Source organism: Bos indicus x Bos taurus, chromosome 7, assembly GCF_003369695.1.
Source record: "Bos indicus x Bos taurus breed Angus x Brahman F1 hybrid chromosome 7, Bos_hybrid_MaternalHap_v2.0, whole genome shotgun sequence".
Lineage (NCBI taxonomy): Eukaryota > Metazoa > Chordata > Mammalia > Artiodactyla > Bovidae > Bos > Bos indicus x Bos taurus.
Genome location: NC_040082.1, coordinates 96,154,719 through 96,175,478, shown reverse-complemented (window position 1 = coordinate 96,175,478; position 20,760 = coordinate 96,154,719). Strand labels below are relative to the sequence as shown.

The following is a 20,760-nucleotide window of genomic DNA, read 5'->3' as shown; positions in this document are numbered from 1 at the left end:
TATTTTTTGACAATATCCTGGTTCTTAGGATGAATGCTAAAGAAATCTTATGTTTGTAATGGCTCACCCATTAAAAAAAGAAAGGGGGGTTCCCTGGTGGCTCAGATGGTAAAGAATCTACCTGTAACACAGGAGACCTGGGTTCAATCCCTGGGTGGGGAAGATCCCCTGGAGAAGGGAAGGCTACCCACTCCAGTATTCTTGCCTGAAAAATCCCATGGACAGAGAAGCCTGACAGGCTATACAGCCCATAGGATCACAATAAGTCGGACATACATAAGGAGAGAAAACATAAAACAGTTGTCCAAAAAAAAAGTTGATAATTGGTGAATGAAGGCATGGACTTTGAGGGACTTTCCCCAACTAACTTTATGAGGCTGGCATATCCCAACAAAAGAACAGCATGACAAAGGAAAATTTGCAATTTGGTGTCACTCAAAGATGCAAAAACCCTAGCTAGCAAACTAGGAACAGTGCTGTGTAGTAGACATGAGAGGGCAGCGTTACCCAGGAACCCAAGGGTAAGAGCACAGTAGAAGAGTCCATTCATTTGCCACACAGACATGTTAAAAAACCAAAGAAAAAGCCACCTGTATTCATTCATTCATTCAACAAATACTTATTGAGTGCCTGCTATGAGTTCTACCCTTGTTCCAGGGGTTTTGAAATACGTCAATGAACAAATACTATCATCTCACGAGATGCAGAACAGACATTTGATTTTGTGAAAAAAAAATGCAATGCCTGTTCATAAGAAAGAACACTAATGCCCTAGGAAGAGAAGGCAACTTTCTCATCCTGATAAAGTCATCCACCAAAATGTAACAGCAGATAACACTTTGATACGATAGGAACACAATGCCCTTTAAGATCAGGAAGAAGACCAGGGTGCAGAAGGCCCCTTCTAATCAATATGATTCAAAAGCTGCTGCCAGAGAGCATAAGAGCAACAAGAGCATAAGAAAGTGGTAAGAATTTAAAAGGAGCAAATGAAATCTGTCTGTATATATAGATATGATTATCTGTAGAAATCCCCCCAACGATCTACCCATCAGTTATTAGACAGGAAGGAGTATATCCAATTTGCTATGAATAGGCTCAACAAAGAGAACTCTATGAGGACCAGCAAGATACATATACCTCTAGGTCTTCTCCAGAAATACCCTGTGAAGTATTCTAGGAAAGAAAACCATGCCATTTCTCACAAAAAGTCCAAAAAGACTTCTAAATAACACAAGGAAAAGAATCAAAAGTGTAGCATGGAAACTGTGGGTTAAAAGGAAGAAGACCCTGAAAGAAAAGATGACACTGCCAAGATAAATACCCCCAACTGAACCCCAATAAATGCGTTAAAGAGTGTTGCCCTCTTTAGATCATTCATTCAATCTAAAAAAGATTCATTAACAACTGAATGCCAGCATTTGAGAAAACAAGACCGTGACTGTCCTCTCCAAGGAATGCCACAATTACAAGATGACTTCAAAATAGTATTATGGGTCTATCCTGCCATGATGAAGACGGTAGCTATGTTTACCAAAATGAATGCACATTGGAAGAACCTTTTAAAACAACTTTAGTGGGGTATCACTTACATACTATAAAACTCACACATTTGAAATGTACAGCTCAAATGATTTTTAGTGGTCTGTCTACAATGCGGGAGACCCGGGTTCGATCCCTGGGTTGGGAAGATCCCTTGGAGAAGGAAATGGCAATCCACTCCAGTACGATTGCCTGGAAAATCCCATGGACAGAGGAGCCTGGTAGGCTACAGTCCATGGGGTCACAAAGAGTCAGACACGACTGACTCCACGTTCACATTCATCACACTGTGCAGCTATCAGCATGAACCAGTTTTAGAACATTTCCATTACCCCAGTAAGATCCCTCATGCCTGCACAGTTCACTGGGTTCTCCCCACCAGCCCAGGCAAAAATGGACCTACTCTATGTTTCTATGGCTTCTCTGCCTAATCTGGATATGTCACATAAATGGGATAGTACAGTCTGTGGTGCTTTGTGACTGGTTTCATTCACTGAGCATGTTTGGCGAGGTTCATTCCTTTCTGTGACTTCCCTGGTGGTCAAGTGGTTAAGACACCAAGCTTCCACTGCACAAGTTCTATCCCCAGCTGGGGAACTAAGATCCCACATGCTGCATGGCACAGTTAAAAAATTGAGAGAAAAAAAAAAAAAACTTCATTTATTTGTATGGCCAAATAATATTTCATTGTATAGTTAACTATATTTTATTAATCCATTCTCCAATTCCCCAAAGGGAAATTTGGGGTTTTCTCTTTCTGGCTATCATGACACATGTTATGAACACTTGTGCACAAGTCTTTGAACAGCTTTTGATTTCTCTTGGGGGTCAAGTAGTTTTCTGTTACGACCAACACCACTTTAGGGTCCCACCAACAATGTGTGTTCTCTGAACTTTGGAAGCAGCATTTCCTAGTTCCCCTTTTCCCTCAAGATTACATTTGTCCATCGAAATTAATTTTTTTTAATATTTTTAACTTTTGGCCAGGCCTCTCAGCTTGTGGGATCTTAGTTCCCCAACCAGGGACTGAACGCGGAATCACTGCAGTGAAAGCGCCAAGTCCTAACGACTGGACCGTCAGGAAATTCCCAGTTTCTTACATATTGAGGATCCAGTGTCCACACTTCAAAGTTCTGCATGTGTTTTGTTTTTTTAATAATAAATAAGCCAATAAGGTTCAGTGCTTTTTGAAAGCACGAGTCTCCTTTTCCTCTTTCTTAATACAACTTCTGCCTTAAAATAAGGATAAGCCAGCCTGGCTTCTGTTTTTGTATAGTTTTGATGGTGCACAGCCACACCTGTTTATTTATGTATTTTCTGTGACCACTTTTGTGCCACATGGTAGAGCTGAGTAGTTGTAACAAAGATCATCTGGCCCACCAAATCAAAAATATTTAATAGCTCCCCATTTACCAAAAAAGTTTGCAGACCTCTGTCTTAAAGTGTAGATTTAGAAATATGCACAAAATACAAAGAGTTAAACTAGTGTGTGTGCGGGGGGACTTACCCTGATGGTCCAGGGATTAAGACTCTGTGCTCCCTATGCAGGCAGCCTGGGTTTGATCCCTGGTTGGGGAACCTGATCACATGTATCACAACGAAGACTTGGCACAGCCAAATAAATAAATTTAAATATACAATTTTTTAAAACCCTATTGTTTTGAAGGGCTGAGAAAGAAATACATCAGACGGGCCTAAGCTAGAACAGTAAATCTGCCCTGCAAATTAACCCCCAACGCAACTGCTTTAAGGTGTTTAGAGTCATGTGCAAAGCTCTTGATTAGGGCATTGAGAAGGACATCACGTCGTGTGATGCAGGCATGTGTGATGAGGCACATCACACATGCTTCTAGGCTGTCTGCTCAGGTTACACTGCCAGGCTTAAAGTCATGTTGTTTTTTGAGGGTTTTTGTTGTTTTTTGCCGCTAGGCAGCTTGCGGGATCTTAAGTTCCCCAAATAGGGATAGAACATGCACCTCCTGCAGTAAAGCATGGAGTCCTACCCACTGGAAATTTCCACCAGGGAATTTTTTTTTCCCTGTCAAATTGCTTTTATTATGGAACACAAAAGCATTTTCGTTTCCACAGTTTACAGCTTTCTTAATGATGGGCAAAATCAATGTTATTCTTTCTGGGAAGATGGTAATGTTTTATATCCTAATTCAGGTGGTGATTATAGGGGTTTACACACTGGTCAAATTTCATCAACCTGTACATTTAAAATGGTACATTTTACATGCAAGGTAAGTTTTCAGACAGAATTATAAAATTAAACATCATTCTCCAGAGAGAGATTCAAAGAAACAGCTGTCTGCATGAAAAATACATTTAAAGATTTCTTTTCTTGGTCTTGGAAATAGGGGAACAGAGATGTTTAAAAAACTGTCGTTCAACTATTAGCACAAAATTCCATTTCCTGGAGTTCATCTCCCAAGTTTGAACAGAAATTATGTTCGACTTAGCGACTGAACAACAAAACCTGACACCATAAATAAAAATCAACAATGGATAGGAAAACAGCTTAGAAGACATTTTAGAAGGGTGTTTTAGGAACATTTTAGAAGACAAGAATCTAAATATATTCTCATAACTAGTAGAGTGTATTCTATATAATAGAATAATAATGTGACTACACATTATTGTCCCAACACAAATCAGCCAAAGACCACCAGGGACAAAACCTATAGTCTGACAAAGTTGGATTTACCAACTTGTTACAGAGGAAACGACATACCTGAGGAACCACCAGGTGTCCCACCAAACCACGGAAGACATAGGGATATTAGAAGATTGGGGGGAAGGAAAGAGTTTGGATGAAATTCAAGTGAAGTAGTATTTTGATAGGCTTAAAAAGTGACACTGAGTTAAAACAGGTCTAACAGATATATCAGATGACACTTAGAACTAAACCAAAGTTTTAAAAACCTTAGCTCAAAACCCATGTGCAAGTTCAACTGGTGGCTCAGTGGTGAAGACTCTACCTGCCAATGCAGGAGACGCAGGTTTGATTCCTGAGTCAGGAAGATCCCCTGGAGATAGCAATCCACTCCAGTATTTTTGCCTGGAAAACCCCATGAAGAGAGGAGCCTGGAGGGCTACAGTCCTAGGGTGGCAAAGAGTCAGACACAGCTTCAGGACTGAGCACACACACATGTAATGTAGCCAAATGGGGTATTTAGCAGGATATCTATGGCCTTAACTGCTTAAATTCAAAAACACAGACTGAAAATTAATGAGCTAGATTTCCAGCTTCAAGATAGGACCTAATAAAAGCAAACCCACATTCTTCACGTTTATATGTTTTCTCTGCCACTCTGAATTTCCTTGTGCAGTAGTTTAAGCCCCAGCAGGATTCCCCCCATACCAAAGCTATTCACAGTTGCTCTCCTGTGGGATCGATGAGCCTTTCTCTGCTTCCACTCCCAGACTTGTCTTCAGTGTGCATCCTCACGTGTTTCCTACGTGATGAATGACTGGAAAGCTTCCGACACTGCTACGTCTTCCCTCTTGCATGTAGCCTCTTGTGGGCAGTTGCCTTAGAGCTCTTATGGAAGGCTTTTCTGCAGTCACTGAATGGGTAGGGCTTCTCCCCAGTATGGGTTCTCACGTGTGCCATCAGAAAGAACTTTCTGCTAGAGGTTTTGCCGCAGTCACTGCACTGGTGGCATTTCTCCCATGTGTACTCTCTTATGCACTGTCAGGTCACTGCTCCTGCCGAAGGCCTTCCCACAGTCACTGCATTCATACAGCTTCTCCCAAGTGTGCATCCTCTTGGGTACAGCAAGGCTCGAGGTAGAGCTGAAGATCTGTCCACACTAGCTACACTTAGACACAGTTCCTCTCCAGGATGAGTTAACACGTTCGGCCCGAGAAAGGAGTTGCAACTGAAAGCCTTCCCACACTGAGAACATTTGTAGGTTTTCTCACCAGCATGTGATCGCACGTGGACCCCAAGGAAGGAAGGATAACTAAATACTTCCCCACATTATTTACATTCATCACGTTTCACACCTGTGTAATTCCTCTTAGTAGTCAGGTCAGGATTTCTTCTGATGGCTTTTCCACACAGACTGTGTTCATGGGACTTCTTTCTAGGTTGAGTTGGTAGCTGTCAATGAAGAGATAAGCAGTAACTAAAGGCTTTCTCACTTTCATTGCACTCATGGGAATTCTCCCCCATAGGAAGTGTGTGGTGTAAAGAAATCAAATTCCTACCTTAGAAATTGCTACAATTTTCAGAGCACGTGCACTGCTTCTGCCCTGTCTGAGTTCAAATTGAGTAGACTTAATGAAGTGAAAGTGTTTAGTCGCACGGTCGGGTCCAGCTCTTTGTGACCCCATGGACTGTAGCCCTGCCAGGCTCCTCTGTCCATAGAATTCTCCAGGCAAGAATACTGGAGTGGGAGCCATTCCCTTCTCCAGGGTATGTTCCCAACCCAGGTCCTGAACCTGGGTCACCTGCACTGCAGGCAGATTCTTTACCATCTGAGCCACCAGGTAAATACAGGGAATGCTCTACCATAAGGCTCCATCATGGCTGCATTCATAAGACTTCTTATGTACTGACTTTTTTTTTCTGATAGTTTTGTAAAACAAAAATTCAATTCTAAGTCATATATACAGACCTGCTTACTTGTGGGATCTATCTCTCTATGAATCACTATTGAAATCAGTTTAGGATACTACCCAAATTCATGGCACCCTAGACTCTCTCCTGAGACATGACTTATCTTAGGTGAAGGCTACTGGCCCCTCGTGTCTCCCCAGGTTGTGCTGCTTGTCTGTCTCATGGCAATTTCCTCCTGCAGAGAACCAGCAATGAGTCCTCATGAGCCTTACCCCTTTCCTGCCAGTAAATGGTTTTTCCCACACTTTATTCCTCTCAGCCGTGGTCTCTTTGGTTTTAAGCTGAGAATTCTGGTCTGAAATGATCAGAAGAAAAAAGGTTTAAGTTCATGGAGAAATAAATGGTTAGATAACATAAAACAACAAACAGAGGCCCATGGAGTTTTTCTTTCATATACTGACTCTTCTCAGTCAATGTGACAGGGAAGAATACACCAGCAGTTAAAGACAGACTTAGGATTACAGCAAGGTAGAGAATTTGACAAGCATGCAAACAAGGGGTGAAAATGGCAAGTGACGGGCCAGGGAACAGTTCTGTTAAGAATGAGACAACTGCTAATAGTCTAAAAGAGGGCAAATACACTTTGAGGACAGTGGGAAAATGGGAAAATAGCACACCTGGGAATGTTCTGGAAAGAGGAAGCAGTACTCAGTACTCTGTAATGGCCTATATGGGAAAAGGACTTAAGAAAGAATGGATATATGTGTATGCATAACTAGTGCATAACTAGTTAGGTACTGCTGAATACCTAAAACTAACAGCATTGTAAGTCAACTATACTCCAATAAAAATGAATTTTAAAAAAAGAGAAAGCAGGACAGAGCTTATTCTTAGAGCAAAAGTGGTAGAAACAGCAAGAATTATGTTCAAATCTTATAATAACCTACAATGGAAAAGAATCAAACAAAAAAAAAGAATATAGATATATACATAAATGTTGTTGTTGTTTAGTCGCTAAGTCATATCCAACTCTTTGCAACCCCATGGACTATGTAGCCCAACAGGCTCCTCTGTCCATGGGATTTCCCAGGCAAGAATACTGGAGTGGGTTGTCATTTCCTTCTCCAGGGGATTTTCCCAACCCAGGGATAGAACTCTACCACTGAGCCCCCAGGGATACCCTGTATACATATATATTAATACACATATGGCTGGTGGGCTAAGTCCATGGGTCACAAAGAGGTGGCCATGATTTAGCGACTAAAACAACATGTATGTATGACCAAATCACTCTGCTGTATATCTGAAATGTATCCAACATTGTAAATCAGCTATACTTCAATTTAAAAAAAAAAAGTGGGAGAGAAAAGAGAGAAGGGAAGGAGAGGAAGGAAAGCAGAAGTTTCTAGAGGAAATTCACCCCAAGTGGCTGGACACAATTTCTCAGACAAAAATGACCTTTGAGAAACTCTATAAAGGGGCTCCTTTTCCCCAGGGCTCACCTGCACAGGTGTCTTGGAGAAGTCTCCTCTTCCGTGTTCTCAGCTCCTCCTGGGTGAGCAGGCGGGGTTTGCGGAGATGATACCCTGGCACGTGGGGAAATACACATGAGGTGGGGGGTGTGCAGGGTCGGCACGGAAACTCCGCCCAGAGTAGGGCCAACAGTTTCAGCATGTGTGGCCCCAAGAGCAGTAACATAATGATGGTTGTTGTTCAGTCACTCAATCATGTCCCACTCCTTGTGACCCCATGGGTTGTTGCCCATCAGGCTTCTCTGTCCATGGGATTTCCCAAGCAGGAATAGTGGAGTGGGTTGCCATTTCCTTCTCCGGGGATCTTCCCAGACCAGGATCAAACCTACATCTCCTGCACTGGCAGGTGGATTCTTCACCACTGAGGCACCTGGGAAGCCCAACATAATAACCCAAGACCCAAAACTCTGTCTCACATCATGCCCTCCAGGGATCAGGGATCCTCAGACCCAAGCTCAGAGACACACAGAAGGGGCATGAAAGCTTCCGATCATGAAGAAAATCAGGTTGATATAATGAATAAATCTTCACTCTCAAAAGGAAGACAGGAGACTAGGGGCTGGTGACTGCAGCCCAGGCACTAGCCACCTGCTTCTGTAAGTCAAGTTGTATTGGAACACAGCCCTGACTATTTGTTTATATGCTATCTGCGGTGGCTTCGGCACCATAGTGACAGCATTCAGCAGTTGCAACAGAGACCCAGGGTCCACTGAGCTGAAAATATTTACTCCCTGGCCGCTTAACAAAAAGAGTGCTCACCCCCATTCTACACAGTCAATTTTTTTTTTTTTTTGGCTATGCTGCAAAGCTTGCAGGAGCTTAGTTCCCCAACCAAGGATCAAACCTTTTCCCCTTCCAGAGAGGAAGTGTTGAGCCCTAATCACTGGACTGCCAGCGAAGTCCCTACAATATCACTTCTTAAGGATAGACCACATGCTCCTCCCAAGAGCAAGGATAGTTCCTGCAACACAGCAGGTGCTTGAGAAAGGTTTGCAGCAAAAACCTATGAATGGCACTTCCCTGGTGGTACAGTGGATAAGAAGCCACCTGCCAACACATGGGACATGGGTTTGATCCCTGCTCCAGGAAGATTCTACATGCTGAGGGGCAACTAAGCCTGTGCGCTACAACTACTGAGTCCTTGCACCCTAGAGCCTGTGCTCTGCAACAAGAGACGCCACCACAATGAGAAGCCTGTGAACTGCAATGAAGAGTAGCCCCCACTCGCTGAAACTAGAGAAAACCCACACGTAGCAACAAAGACCCAGTGCAGCCAAAAAAATAAAATAAATAAATAATTTTTAAAAATAATAAATCTGCTTAAAAAAAAAAAAAAATATGAATGACATCCTGCCCATTGTGTACATGTTGGGGGGTGTTGCTCCAGGACCTTACTTCAGACATGTAAACTCCCAGACGTGTAAGCTACCACTGATAGCTCTGAAAAACAAAATCTACTAACGAAGAGAGGTGGCCAACCACACTCACCCACAGAAGTCAGGTTCCTGTAGTTCTCCAGCATCACGTCTTGGTACAGAATTTTTTGAGCGGGGGCCAGCTGGGCCCACTCCTCCTGGGAGAAGTCCACTGACACTTCCTCTAAGGTTACTGGGTCCTGAAACATCACAGGCTCATCTCCATCAGTGTCCCATGAGGCCAGGGCATCAGGAAGATGGAGCCAGATGACTGAGGCTTGGGAAGTTCAGACAGAAAGGTGAACTTGACCTCAGCAGCCCCATGTAGCCCCATCGATATGTTAATTTTTCAACACACACTTGAACTCCTCTCCAGCTAGTCTGTGAACCCATCCTGCCTGGGTCCCCTCAGTCAGGTAACACCCAGCCCTGAGCTCCCCAAGGTCCTGGAAGAATACTTGGTAAATGAATGAGTTAAAGCAACTATACTCCAATATAAATTATTTTTAAATAAACAAATGGTGACAAATTTTAATTTTTTTTTTAATTTAGATAAATGAATGAGTGATGTTCCCAAGAGTTCCTGAGACAAAGTGGTCTCATAGATTTTCTTGGTTTTCTGTCACAGCCCAGAAGTGACTATACTGAGAAAAGTTCATAAATACTGAGGCAATGCCAGCATTCTCTGGGAAGCTCCTTCACCACCATTAGAGGAAGAGTAGGGACAAGTCCCAGTGGGATTTGAGGCTCCAGGCCACCCACCCTCAAGGAAGGGAGATGCCATGTTGGATGGAAGGGGATTTCCAGTTACCTCTGACCAGGCTGTTGGCAGCTCTGCAGCCATTGCTTCCTCCTCCACGTTCCCCTGCTGGTGACAGGTGGGATCCTAAGCAGGTACAGCTGGAGGACAAGGGAGATGCTGTGAGAAACAGGCCAAGCCTAGATTCCACTCCACCCAAGCCTGGACACTGCTTCACATGACCCTGAATGAAGCAAAGGCAAGCCCACCCACCTGCCTTCAGGCAGGTTTCCTAAAAGGCCAGGGAGGCCCTGTCTCTCTCACAATTAGAAAAGAGGCCTGTGGACCTTGCCACCCAGGGGAAGCTTAGTAATCTCCCGTGACTATTGTGGGTAATCAAGTTTCAGAACAGTTTTGCAAGTCGATTGTCCAAGTTTATAAAGCAAAAACAAGGAGGGGAATGCCCTGGCAATCCAGTGGCTAGGACTCCAGGCTTTTACTGCCAAGGGCCCAGGTTGAATCCCTGGTGGGGGAACTAAGATCCCACAAGCCACTTGGCAAGGGGGAAAAAAAAGAAAGAAAAAGGAACAGGATGTCCCTGGTAGTCCAGGGGTTAAGACCCTGTACTCCCAGTGCAGGGGGCCAGGGTTCTATCCTTGGTAAGGCACAGCCAAAAAAAAAAAAAAAAATGGGAGGGAGGGGGGAAGGAAGGAAGCAAGAATAATACAATATTATCCCCCAAATATCCAAAACCCTAAAAAGCATTGATCCTGGAACGCAGGGGCTCCTGGGGCTCCACTCTCACTTCGTCCTGGCCTTTGGAAGCCCTAGAGGAAGAGGGTCTCAAAATACTGGCCAGGGCACGAACTAGCTCTGGGAGGGGGCTCAAGGGGGAAGAAAGCCCGTGTGGGAGTGGCTGGAGCTTGGTGACTGGAGTGTCTAGGGAGGAAAACTGAAGGAGCAGAGGGACCAGGAGCTGAGTCAAGACAGGGCAAAGGATGGACTATCTTGGTAGTCCAGTGGTTAAGAGTCCTCCTGCCAACACAGGGGACACGGGTTTGATCTCTGGTCCAGGAAGATTCCACATGCTGCAGGGCAACTAAGCCCACGCTCCACAACAAGAGAAGCCACGGCAATGAGATGCCCATGCAACGTAACAGAGTAGCCACCCCGCGACCCCACCCCACCACTCACCCCCAACTAGAGAAATGCACCCGCAGCAACAGAGACCCAGTGCAGCCAAAAGTAAATAAATAATAATAAAAGACCAGGGCAAAGGGACATGTGGATTTATACCCCATGACTAGCTTAGCAGAAGAATTAGGCACCAAGAGTATTCTGTTCCTGTTTTTATTTTTTTAAGATCATATTTACTGCTGTTCACAGGACAGAACTGGGGAGGGCAGAAATAGAAGCAGTGGGCTGGTAAGCAGCAGTGGCAGGGCCCAGAATGCCTTGGCAGAGGCCAGGAGCAGCAGACTATTCTAAGTCATTAGTATGGTATATGCATCAGAGGAAAGACCAAAGGATTTGCTAGGGAATTCAACTGGGGTAGAAGCGGAGCTGCGGGAGACCTTCAGCCAACGGGAGAAGGTAAAGAAACCAAGGAAGGACCACTGGATCCTTTATATTCACAATGTTGAACTTTTGGAGTTGGGGAAGGGAGGAAGGCACAGCTTGCAGGATCTTAATTCCCCGACCAGAGATTGAACCTGGGCCCCAGCAGTGAAAGCGCTGAGTCCTAACCACTGAACAACCAGAGAATTCCCAACAACTGAACTTTATACCTGAGCCCTGTGATCCTAGAAAACAGTGATGGGTAAGAACCGCCCCTCCAACCCTTTGTGCCCTGAAATGAAACACCCTTCCCCATACAACTCAGGTAGACCCAAGGATGACCCCTCTGTTTACCTAGGACAAGGCCAGGCAGAGGCTATCCGAATTCCCAATATCTGTCTTGTGAATGAGTAGCTGAACTGTCTGTCCCCCTTGAACAGCCTGGACAAAACTTTACCAAGCTTCAGTCAGGCTTCTCCCCACCCCCCAACCCCCAAGTCTCCTGGGTCATTGAACTTTGACCCACCCGTGAACCTGGAAACCAGCTGTCCGCCCTAACAAACTACCCTACCACCCCACCAGTCATCCCACTTCTCAGCCTTGTTTATTCTTTCCTATCAAAGAAAGCCTGACCTGGGATTTCCCTGGCAGCCCTGTGGTTAAGACTCCAAACTTCCAATGCAGGGGGCACAAGTTCAATCCCTGTTTGGGAACGAAAATCCCATATGCTGCATTGTGCAGCCAAAATGAAAAAAAGAGCCTGACCCTAGGATGGGAGGTTTCAGCCTACAGCAAGCCTCTCCTTACAATATTAGCACACTGGCTAAGAGATGACCACTACTTGAGAGGGAAAGATGGAGGAGAAGCAAGTTTGTTCAAGGTGAGGTTTGGCAGAGGCAAAAATATATGTATTTTGTATAACATGTGAAAATTAATATGTATATATCATATATACTTTACACACACATATGCATAGTGTATTTTACAGATTTAACAAATAGCATATTTTCCCATCAAATTTAAAAGAGTTATCCAAGGTGGCACAGTGGTAAAGAATCCAGAGATGCAAGAGACTTGGGTTCAGTCTCTGGGTTGGGAAGATCCCCTGGAGAAGGTAATGGCAACCCACTCCAAGGTTCTTGCCTGAAGAATCCCATGGACAGGGGAGCCTGGCAGGCTACAGTCTGTGGGGTCGCAGAGTCAGACACAACTGAGCATACACACTACACACACATCCCAGAAAGCTCAGGCACTAGTGAACTTGGGAGGACAGAGGGTGAGGGGCGTTTATTCACTCTGACTATGCTCTCCCCACTCCTTGGCAAAAGAGGAGGGGGCTGTTGTCAGCTGGAGGTTTCAGGAAGGTAAAGGAAATTTCCTCTTGGGGCAGGGCCACCCCTACAAGGCAGACTCCCTCAGAGAGAGGTTTGATACAGCAGAGGGGATTTTTTTTGTTGTTTTTTGTTTTTGCAAGAGGGATATCAAGGCCTATTCTCAGGCTTGTGGGAGTGACAGGGGTTGGAGAGAATAATTTCAAAATGTGGTAGACCAGCAGGCTGAGAGAGGGCTTCAGGGGATGTCTCTTTTTGAGGGAAGTGGGAGAGGGCCTACGCTAGCTCTAAGTTATAGCATGTGGGGTCTAATTCCCTGACCAGGGATCAAACCCGGACCCCCTGGGTTGGAAGCATGGAGTCTTAGCCATTGGACCACCAGGGAAGTGCCCCAGGGATGTCTTATCTGGGCTCCAGGTTCAGGCAGCCACCTGCCCTCAGTACCCAGTAGAAAAAATTCTTTGCCACAGATGACAAAGATGACCAGGGGCCCGTGGTAGTTGGGACTGTGCTGGGGATAATTCGAATTTATGTGTATAAAAATTTTAAATATCCCCATGCCTTCAACTAGCAACTTGCAGGACTGTAGCTAAGAGAAACCTTGGCAACTGTGCAGATATAGACAGATAAATAGATGTGTGTGTGTATTCAAGCTTGTTTACTATTGTACAAACTGTTTATAATGGGTAAAAACTGGAACAAACCAAAATATCCATTAGAGTATAGCAAGGGGCTAAAGAATGACCAGATATTTGTATGTGGGATATGATTATGGCCTTTAAAACCAAAAAACTGACATAGATCTTGAAGTATTCAATACGTTTACATAATCTATAATATATGTATATGCTCAGTGGCTCAGCCACGTCCAATTCCTTGGACCCCAAGGACTATAGCCCACCAGGCTCCTCTGTCCATGGAATTCTCCAGACAAGAATACTGGAGTGGGTTGCCATTCCCTCCTCCAGGGGACCTTCCCAATCCAGGGATCAAACCCAAGTCTCCTGCATTGCAAACCTGCAACTCCTGCACTGCAGGTGTATTCTTTACCACTGGGAAGCTTATAAAATATATGTACGTGTTAAAAATGACTGTGAGGAAAAAGCCTTCAATGAATACTTCTCCAAAGAAAATACATAAATGGCCAGTAAGCACACAAAAAGATGCTTGACATCACTAATCATTAGGGAAATGCAAACATGAACCATATTGAGGGACTTTCCTGGCAATCCGGTGGTTAAGACTCCACGCTTCCAGAGGGCATGGGTTGGATTCCAGGTCAGGGAACTAAGATCCCACAGGCTGGTGGGGCAAAAAAGAAAAATAAATTACGAGACATCACTTCATACACAGTAGGATGGCTCTTATCAAAAGAAAAAAAACTAACAATTGTTGAAGAGAATGTGGAGAAACTGGAACACTTATGCATTGCTGGTAGGAGTGTGAAATGTGCAGCTACTGTTGAAAAGTGTAACGGTTCCTCAAAAACCGAATTACAGAACTACCTTAACACAGACCCAGCAATTCGAGTTTTTCCATTCTTTTGGATCTGTATACCCAGCAATAGTATACACATCCAAAAGAACTGAAAACAGAGACTCACACAGATATGTGCACATGAATATTCATAGCTGCATCATTCACAATAGAGGAAAGGTAGAAAAAGCCCTCATGTCCATCAACAGATGAATGGGTAAGCAACATGTGTATACTTACAATTGAATATTATTCAGCCTTGTGTATTAGTCGCTCAGTCGTGTCCAATTCTTTGTGACCCCATGGACTGTAGCCCGCCAGGCTTTTCTGTCTGTGGAATATGAAAAGTAAAAGTCGCTCAGTCGTGTCCAACTCATTGCAACCCCATGAATTCTCTAGGCCAGAATACTGGAGTAGGAACCTCTTCCCTTCTCCAGGGTGCCGGGAGCCGGCATATTGCATATTGAGTGCATACTGCATATTGCATATTGAGTGCAGCACTTTCCACAGCATCATCTTCCAGGATCTGGAATAGCTCAACTGGAATTCTATCACTGCCAGGAGCCAGCATGAGGAACTCCGCCCATGGCAAAGGTCATGAGGAAGGAGGCTCGGCATATGCAAAGGCGGGATCAAGCCTCAGGAGTCCCTCTGGAAATTCTCGAGCATCTACCCCCAAAACCAGAGTCTGCCTACTTTCTGCTTTGTGCTTTCACCTACACCTCTGACTTTACGGGGGGCTGTCCCCCACTACCTCTCTCTGAAAAAAGAGTTAGCTTACAGCTCCAGTTAATAATTCCTGGGTGTGACAGTGTTTCAACCTACAAACTCCTTTGGAAATCCTCTAGCCTGCCTGAATAGGTTTTTCCGGCTACATGTGATTGTTCAGAGCCTCCCAACTGTGAGAGGCAGGAGATGTTCTAAACTGTCTAAACACAGATTCCTTTGAGTAGTTAAAAGATTGATTAGAAACTGTATTGGTGAAGGGTTTTTCACTTGTTGGGCCGATGTTTGCTGCTAAGTCTCCATAACCCTTAGCTACTGTGTCCTTGGCAGTGTATTGATTGATATAATGGGTGTATAGAAATGTAAGTAGTAGCCTCAATGTTTGTAACCTTGGACCCTTGAGTTAATTCTTTTCTTGATTGAGCCCACCTCACCTTTGCCCTATAGGAATGCAACTTTATCCAATGCTTTTTTGGAGGCTGGCGCCTGACTTTAGAATAATCACCTTTAGAGAAAAATAAGTTTCTTAAAATGTTTAACAGGCCTCCTGGCCAGAAGATGATGTAAATCACCTAAACTTTTGCATATGATAAGTCTGAAAGCCTGGCTTCGATTAGGATCAGGAACTGCTGTCCTTGCATGACTCTACCCCTTCCCCCATTATCCTCTATGCATAACTTAAGGTATAAAAACTATTTTGGAAAATAAAGTGTGGGCCTTGTTCACCGAAACTTGGTCTCCCTATGTCGTTCTTTCTCTCACCTTCTGGCTGAATTATTCAGCCTCTTTTCTCCACTGAATTTCCTCACTGAGCTATCCTTAACCACTCTTTATATCTTTAATTACATTTAAATAAGCTGAAGCTTTCTGATCGCCGACGCAGTCCCCACTTCGAATTCCCTGGATCCACCGGGACTGGACCTCAGCACAGGGGATCTTCCCAACCCAGGGACTGAACCCAGGTCTCCCACATTACAGGCAGATTCTTTACCAGCTGAGCCACAAGGGAAGCCCAACAATACTGAAGTGGGTAGCCTATCCCTTCTCCAGTGGATCTTCCCTACCCAGGAATTGAACTGGGGTCTCCTGCATTGCAGGTGGATTCTTTACCAACTGAGTTATCAGGGAAGCCATTCAGCCTTATAAAGGAATGAAATTCTGACAAATGCTACAACATGGAAGAATTTTGAAAATATTAAGTGAAATAAGCTGGACACAAAAGGATGGATATCAGATGATCCCACTTATCTGAGGTATGTAGCTAAGGGTCAACTCCACAGAGAAAGAAAGCAGGGAGTTACTGTTTAATGGGTACAGTTTCCATTTGGGAAAATGAAAACGTTCTGGAGATGGATGGTGGTGCTGACTGCACAACAATGTGAATATACTTAATGCTACTGAAAAGTACCCTCAAAAAAGGTTAAAAACTGGGATTTCCCTGCTTGTCCAGCAATTAAGACTTCACCTTCCAATGCAGGGGGTGAGGGCTGGATCCCTGGGTAGGAGCTAATAAGATCCCATATGACTTGGGGCCAAAAGACAGAAGCAATACTGTAACAAATTCAATAAAGACTTTAAAAAAAAATGGTTTACGTAAAAAAAAAAAAAAAAACTTAAAAAAATTTAAAAGGAAAATTTTATGTTATATATCATTTACTATAATTTGTAAAACAAACTGCAAAGGCCTACTGAGATAGGTAACACTGGGACCCTCTGGAGAAGAGCACAACACTGTTTCATGGGCATTTGGCAGGGGAAATATGAAGGGAAATGTTGATATATTTACTCTACAGTTTCCTGAATTACTTAAATTTTTTCATATTCAGTTTATTTCAATAATATAAATATTCCCTCTACTATTCCTACTTTATGGAAGTTGTGAAAAGTGAAAGTGTTAGTCCCTCAGTTGTGTCCAACTCTTTGCGACCCCATGGACTGTAGCCCGCCAGGCTCCTCTGTCCATGGAATTCTCCAGGCAGGAATACTGGAATGGGTTGCCATTCCTCTTCCAGGGGATCTTCCCAATCCAGGGATCAAACCCACATGTCCTGCATTGCTGGCAGATTCTTTACTGTCTGAGCCACCAGGCAAGCTTAGCTGAAATAAAATGTGTTTTGACTAATTGTTTAAAGAAAATAACACTAGGGACTTTCGTGGTGGTCCAGTGGCTAAGATTCGGTGTTATCAATGAAGTGAAGTGGCTCAGTCCTGTCCGACTCTGCGACCCCATGGACTCTGCGACCCCATGGACTCTGCGACCCCATGGACTCTGCGACCCCATGGACTCTGCGACCCCATGGACTGTAGCCTACCAGGCTCCTCCCATGGGATTTTCCAGGCAAGAATGAATACTGGAATGGGTTGCCATCTCCTTCTCCAGAGGATCTTTCCCACCCAGGGATCGAACCCAGGTCTCCCGCATCGTAGGCAGATGCTTTACCGTCTGAGCCTCCAGAGAAGTCTGAATTCTGCTCCTGGTCGGGGGAACTATATCCCGTATGCTTCAACTAAGACCTGGTGCAGCCAAATAATACATAAATAAACTATTAAAAATAAACAAATAGATTTTCATCTTTATTTTTTAAAAATTTAAAAAATAACAATACCATGCAAAATGACGTTTCAACTTGGCATAGAACAAAAGATACAGGGCATGTAACATTTTCACTTTCTGTTTTTAACTGCAATATTTACTCTGAAAAGCACAGCACTGTTTCTTTTAGAAATATTCACTTCCCCTTTCTTTTAGAAATATTCACTTCCCCTTTCTACATACACCAAAAATGATTCCTTCTCGTCTCTCTCTACAGTTAGAACTCTTATCCAGAAAGTAGCAGGCATGAGATTGCAGCCACAAACAACTACAGATGGAAGACAACTAAAGTGTTAAAAATTGCATAAGGACAAATGGCAACCTCTACCCCAATTCCATGCTGAGTTCTCTTCTGCTCAACCCCCTTCATGAGTATGAATGTACCCTTAGCTTAAAACTACCCCAATTTTGCTGTTCAAGGAGTCATTGCTTTGGGAAAAATCCCAGTGTCCTCTTTACTTGCCGTAAGTAATAAATCCTTACCTCTCCTGCTCTTTGGCTTGGTTATGTCATTTGGCTAGATGCCCACCAAGAGGTGAACCCACATTTCAGGCAACACTGCCCCTTCTTTTCTCATCACTCTCTGCCCTTCCAGGTCAGGTCTCTCTTTCCTTCATTCAAGCAATACACCAGGCTCTGTCCTGCTTCTGGGATTCTGAACTTTCTTCCACCTCTCAGACCCCCTTCTTCCACAGCCTCTGCCCAGCTCTGTCCTACTTATCTTTCAGTTCTTAAATATCAGTGCCTCCTAATATCAAGCCTCCTTCCCTGCTTGTCCATACAATTAAGCTCATCTGTCCATTATAGGCCCTCATATCAGTTTCACATCAGTTTCTCCTCTAAATAGCCTACTTGGTGGAGACAGCACTGTGCATTTTTTATTTTTCTGGTGCCCATTCATTGACTTAGGTTTGGCTCACACTCAGCAAGTTTTCTTGAGTGCCCTGGACAATGTTCAGTTACAGCTAGACTAAGAAGGTGCACACATCCAATAATAGATACAGTACAAATATTAACACTGGAATTAATTTAAATGCCTGTCCGCAATACAAACCACTCGTGTTATTTAAGAAAAGGTAAGGCAGGCAATGGGGTCGCAGAGTCAGACACAACTTAGCGACTGAACACTAAGGTATGAGAAGTATTTTCAGAAACAAGGAACCCATGTTGCTGAATTTCCTCCAGAATCATTCTTCCTCCAATTTCTCACCCATGAGTTTTTAACTTCACTGAAAAAATAAAAAACTCACTTGGTCAAAACACATCTCGTTTAAGGCTACTAAATTCAATTTTCTTCTACTAATATTAGGAAAGCTGCTTCCTCCCATTTACTGAAGAACCCTTTTGTTTTTATGAAATACAATCGCATGTATTTCACTTTGGGTTCTTGTCACGCTTTCACTACAAATATACGACACCAAAATCCCTTTTAATAATATCAATATTAAGAGATCCCTATATTTTTAAACTCAGCAGCAATCATAGCCGCTGGAGGAAAGTTGGAGCTGACTGGATGTAAAGAGCTGAATAATCTTTAAGACCTGTATTTACGTTTTCACTTTTCCTCCTTCGCCTTTTATTACACTTGCTTATTTACACTCACCCTAGAATCCTGAAATTATTTTCCCAAACGAATTTGTCAAACAAATAAAAGTTGAAAAAGAGTTTATCTTAACCTCACCTCAATGCCGCTCACGAAAGCAAAAGTCTCTTGTATAAGTAAAATTCTCTTGTACAAGGCCGGCAGAAAGGGACTCCTTGATTAAATTTCACCGGCACACACAAAAAATTTTTTCACCGGCGCCTCTCGCTGGAAAAACGGACGAAACGGCCAGATCACGAGAACCGAAGGACACGAGGACGGAAGGTCAACGCCAGCTGGATTCCCAGTCGCTCGAATCCCCGCCTCCGGAGGCATAAGGCCACACCCTCTTTCAGACCCCGCCCTTTGGAGTTCCACGCCCCGCCCCCCTATGCCCCGCCTCCCAGAATTCCACAACCACGCCGAGACCCCGCCCCTCTGAGCCCGGTCTCCGCGCCCAGACCCGGCCCCTTGGATCCTACGCCCCTGCCCCCGCCGAGACCTCGTACCCACAGGTTCATCTTCCCGCCCTTCTCAAGACCCCGCTCCGTGAGCACTGTCACCTGCCTTCCGAGCCCCATCTCCAGGCCCTTACCAAGACCCCACCCTACAAGCACCTTCTCCTCGCCCTCGCCGAGTCCCCGCCCGCCAAGAGGCGGGGCCGCACACGGATCTGCTCCTCGGTGCTGGAGGCAGATCGCTAGGAAAACAGTGGCGCGGTTTCGATAAGGATGGCCGCTCTAGGGACGCCCACTCCATTTCCTTAGAAGGGGGAAGACTCGGGGGGCGGCCTAGTAGCACCTGAGGCGGCGAGAACGGCGACCACAGCATCTTCTAGCCTTGGGGCCGGGGAGTCCCAGTATCCTCTCACTGGAGCCGTTGGGCCCCGCGGGGCAGGCTCCAATAGGGATCTTGGGGGCGGGGCCAGGCGGGAGGCTCGGGCGGAGCCGGGGAACCAGGGCCCCTGAAGTCGGTTGGACCGGTCCTCGTGCACACCTGGGAGCCGCCAGGCTGTGGGAGTCTCTGAGAACGCTTTTCTCCCAGCTCTAGCAACTCCTTAGTACCTCCTTTCACAAAGGGATACTAAGTTTGCCGGTGGTTTGTTATGCAGCAGTGGATAACTAATGCAACCCTCTTCAGTTTTTTATTTCTATTATCTTTGAACCTGTGTGTTAAGTAACTTCAGTAGTGTCCGATTCGTTACGACCCTATGGACTGTAGCCCGTCAGGCTCCTCTCTCCACGAGATTCTCCAGGCAAGAATACTGGAGTGGATTGCCATGCCCTCAGCCAGGGGATCGTCCCCGCAACTCTTAAGTCTCCTGCGTTGGCAGCTGGTTTCTTTACTACTAGCGGCACCTGGGAAGAATTTGTCTTACATTTGTATATTAATCTTGAGACTTGTTCAGTCGCTAGTCGTATCTGACTCTTTGCAACCCCATGGACTGGCAGCACGCCAGGCTTCCCTTTCCTTCGCTATCTCACTGGAGTTTGTCCATTGAATTGGTGATGCCACCCATCCCTCTCATCCTCTGTTGACCCCTTCTCCTCCTGCCCTCAATATTTCCCAGTATCAGGGTCTTTTCCAATGAGTTAGCTCTTTGCATCAAGTGGCCAAAATATTGGAACTTCCGCAATCAGTCCTTCCCATGAATATTCAGGGTTGATTTCCTTTAGGATTGACTGGTTTAATCGCCTTGC

At 44.7% G+C, this 20,760-nt stretch overlaps 1 protein-coding gene and 1 long non-coding RNA gene across 3 annotated transcripts; both read right to left on the bottom strand.

Moving 5' to 3' along the window:
* Positions 1-1,556: 1,556 nt before the first annotated feature.
* LOC113895962 (zinc finger protein 177-like) lies at positions 1,557-14,439 on the bottom strand. Of its 2 annotated transcripts, none has more exons than XM_027547835.1 (6): positions 14,400-14,439; positions 9,868-9,956; positions 9,130-9,333; positions 7,612-7,695; positions 6,382-6,464; positions 1,557-5,650 (listed from the first exon to the last, which is right to left on the bottom strand). In XM_027547835.1, the coding sequence occupies exons 3-6, from the start codon at positions 9,263-9,265 to the stop codon at positions 5,528-5,530; spliced, it is 426 nt and encodes a 141-aa protein (XP_027403636.1). In that variant the 5' UTR covers positions 9,266-9,333; positions 9,868-9,956; positions 14,400-14,439; the 3' UTR covers positions 1,557-5,527. The 2 variants fall into 2 exon arrangements, with proteins under 2 accessions (XP_027403636.1, XP_027403635.1); XM_027547834.1 differs by having other exon boundaries at positions 9,130-9,256.
* Positions 14,440-14,453: 14 nt separating this feature from the next.
* Positions 14,454-19,400, bottom strand: LOC113895944. Its single transcript, XR_003511955.1, has 3 exons — positions 19,160-19,400; positions 17,326-17,399; positions 14,454-14,490 (listed from the first exon to the last, which is right to left on the bottom strand). It is a non-coding gene; the product is annotated as an uncharacterized LOC113895944 (long non-coding RNA).
* Between the last annotated feature and the right edge of the window lie 1,360 nt (positions 19,401-20,760).

What these genes read in the sequence shown, in the direction of transcription:
- LOC113895962 (XM_027547834.1), bottom strand. Translation starts at nt 9,900, where the DNA reads ATGGCTGCAGAGCTGCCAACAGCCTGGTCAGAG. An exon ending in TGCCAACAGCCTGGTCAGAG is followed by an intron (nt 9,257 to 9,867) that starts GTAACTGGAAAT and finishes GTGATGTTTCAG; the next exon opens with GACCCAGTAACCTTAGAGGA. An exon ending in CATTTACTGGCAGGAAAGGG is followed by an intron (nt 5,651 to 6,381) that starts GTAAGGCTCATG and finishes CTTCATTGACAG; the next exon opens with CTACCAACTCAACCTAGAAA.